The sequence below is a fragment of the Nannospalax galili genome, unplaced genomic scaffold (genome assembly GCF_000622305.1).
Source record: "Nannospalax galili isolate Female #2095 unplaced genomic scaffold, S.galili_v1.0 scaffold423, whole genome shotgun sequence".
Classification (NCBI taxonomy): Eukaryota; Metazoa; Chordata; class Mammalia; order Rodentia; family Spalacidae; genus Nannospalax; species Nannospalax galili.
Genome location: NW_008350949.1, coordinates 727,683 through 730,473, shown reverse-complemented (window position 1 = coordinate 730,473; position 2,791 = coordinate 727,683). Strand labels below are relative to the sequence as shown.

The 2,791-nt window shown below is 46.4% G+C and overlaps 1 protein-coding gene across 3 annotated transcripts in view; it reads left to right on the top strand.

The window, feature by feature from the left end:
* Gyg1 (glycogenin 1) overlaps positions 1 to 2,791 on the top strand; it is a 34,827-nt gene that overhangs the window by 577 nt on the left and 31,459 nt on the right. For 2 of the 3 annotated variants that reach the window (XM_008848044.3, XM_017801935.2), the window contains exon 2: positions 1,962 to 2,097. In XM_008848044.3, coding sequence (XP_008846266.1) covers positions 1,962 to 2,097 — 136 coding nt within the window. The remainder of the gene's footprint in view (positions 1 to 1,961; positions 2,098 to 2,791) is intronic. The other variant, XM_017801934.2, reaches the window with a different exon arrangement.

The following is a 2,791-nucleotide window of genomic DNA, read 5'->3' as shown; positions in this document are numbered from 1 at the left end:
GGAGTCCAGGGGCCGGGGGTGGGGGCGGGGGCCGGCGGGGTCCCGGACGGGCCTCGGTGCCACTTGCTGCGAGGTGAACGGGCCGCTGGGCGAATCTGCCCCGGGGAGGACGCTGGGGTAACGGGTCCTTCCGTGTAGCTGAAGCCGGCAGCCGGGTCGTCACTGCTCGGACTGCCGGACACCGCCGCCGTGGCCGCTCAGATGTCTTTTCGGAAGGTTAAAGCACCCAGCTGTCATCGGTCTTTCCGGCTCATTTACAGTATTTACTGATCTGTTTAAGCCCGAGTTTAGAATCGTGTGTCCTCTCCCTTTCTTATTCTAATAAACCATGTCCGTCCCTCCTGTAATCTTTGGATCCTATTCGTATTAAACTTTTCTCAACTGGCTTCTGAAATCTGGGCCACTTGTACTTTAAAACCTAATTCATTATGTTCAGATTATCTTTAGGGTGGAATGATTTTGAAATGTTACCATCTCATGTGTTGAGGATAACAGAACCAGGTACCAGTGCAGGTTGATGCATGTGTCAAGTCAGGTGTCTGTCCCAAGCTTTCTGGGAATGTAATTGACTGGAGATAGGGAATTCTCAACTTTCCATATCTTAGCTGAAAGAGGGCCCCACAGTATGGGTGAAATGGCTTTCAGGTTAGCTCCTGGGCTGTCACTGGTCCCCAGGACAAGCCACAACACACTAACTTCTCATGGAATTTCCACTACCACATCGGAAAATAGGCAAGGGAAAGAGAGGAAACCCAAAACAGAGTGACTCCATAACAAAATCTCATAACTCTGATTGGGCAGCAGTGCCCCCAAATGACACCTGCCCGAGTTTGATCCCAAGTGCACCTATGTGTTTTGAATGCCCATCAACCTGCTAATGTTAAAGTCCCTTTCGAGGTACTGCACAGAATTATCACGGGAACACACTGAGGAAATGTTAAAGGCGGGTTGGATGAGGATTGTTCAGTGAGAAGAATAATCTGTGTTTGCCTTCTGTTCTTGCAAAGGTTTGGGGAGACTGGTGTCTAGGTCAGTGTTGCTGTTAGAGGAGCAGGAGAATAGGGGCACACCACTTATTTTTCCAGCAAAGAAGAGGTAGCTGACCATGGTTCACACCTATAATCATAGTACTTGGGAAGTAGAGGCAGGGTGATTGTTAGGCCAGCCTGGGCTACACAGCCAGATGTTATCTAAAAACAAAACCAAACCACAAAAGCTGGGGGCCCCACTTGTTGGTAGAACACTTGCCTACCATGTGGAGGCCTCAGAAGCACGTGGATTGGACCCCCCTCCCCCGAGAGCTACAAAAAAGAGAAAGAGGCAGGTTTGTTAGAACTGCTCTCAGTTCAGTGATTGGTGACTAGGAAGTAAGACCTGTCAGAAGAGGTTCTATTTAAGCAGGAAGAAACTGGAAATTACTTTTCAGGAGTGATAGGGTAAGGGAACTTTTGCCCCAGGTAGAGGAAAGAATAAGTTTAATATTGAAAGCTGGAATCACAGCCTGAACATGCACTGGAATGAGGAATCTAGCCTCTGCTCTCAGACTCAGTTGAAGTTGACACTTGGATTTATGCATAGATGAACATATTACCCATGGTGCCGTGTAAGGACAGAAGTGCAATTCTTCATCCCCTATTACCCTCAGTTCCCTAACGTTTACCTCCTGCAGGTTAAGCTACCATTTGATCTGAGAGTTTGTCTGGATTCTAACTGGGATTTAGTTTTTGTAGCCCGGTGATCCTCTTAAAGGTTGTCAGACATTCCTGGTAAGCTACAGTCTTGAACTATTCTTGGATGACTGCTTGAGTTTTCCCATTAAAGGAACGGTTGCTTTTGTAACAGCAAGCTGATCTCTGAGGAAGTCATTTTGCTCAGTTACTGGCCGAGAGGGGACCTGGGGAAAGGCCTTTTTCAGCTAAGAAATATTGTAATATGTTGGGTTTTTTTTTCCTTGTATTAAGATCAGGCCTTTGTGACACTGACCACTAACGATGCCTATGCCAAAGGTGCCCTGGTCCTGGGCTCATCTTTGCAACAACACAGGACTACCCGGCAGCTGGTTGTGCTCACCACTCCACAGGTCTCAGATTCCATGAGGTGAGGAAATTTTGCCTGCCTTCCTATTTGTCCTGGGGCTTCTAACATCCTTTTCCCCTGTTTCTGGTACTGTGGGCACTGGAGCCACAGGAGTTAAGTGCTAGGTAGAGAAAGACAAGTGATGCTAAATAAAAGATTGGAAGTCTCTTCCTAGCTTTTGTTAGATAATCCAACTAGACTTCCTTCTGGGAGGTGCCAATCTGGCCTTCCTCTTCCCAGTTCCAAATAGGAACACGAGAAGAATGCCCCCTCATTGGGTCTTCTGTGGGTGACCCTGACTAAATACACCTTTGTGTAGTCGTAAGTCACTCGCTCTTCTTTCCCAGAATGCAGCGGGGGCCATATTTCAAACCAGGGAAACCGTCAGGTGATTCTGGACAATTTTTTCTATCGCCAGTTGACGTTTACAATCTAAAGATTTTTAGAATCTTTATTATAGGGCTTTCTGAACTGAAGGGTTTGCTAGAGGAAGCACCCTGAGAAGTACAAGCTGCTTATTCATTGGGTTAATTCATTCATATTTGTTGGAACTGAATTTTGAGGTATCTGAATGACTATCAGTTACTAAGTTTAAGAATATCTGGGTACACTAGCGACCTTGTGTTGTGTTTAACTTTACAGTCTGGTACCCTTCTTAGTAACTGAAGACACCTTTGTTCACATTTGAAAAATGTAAACATAGGTCAAGGGACAC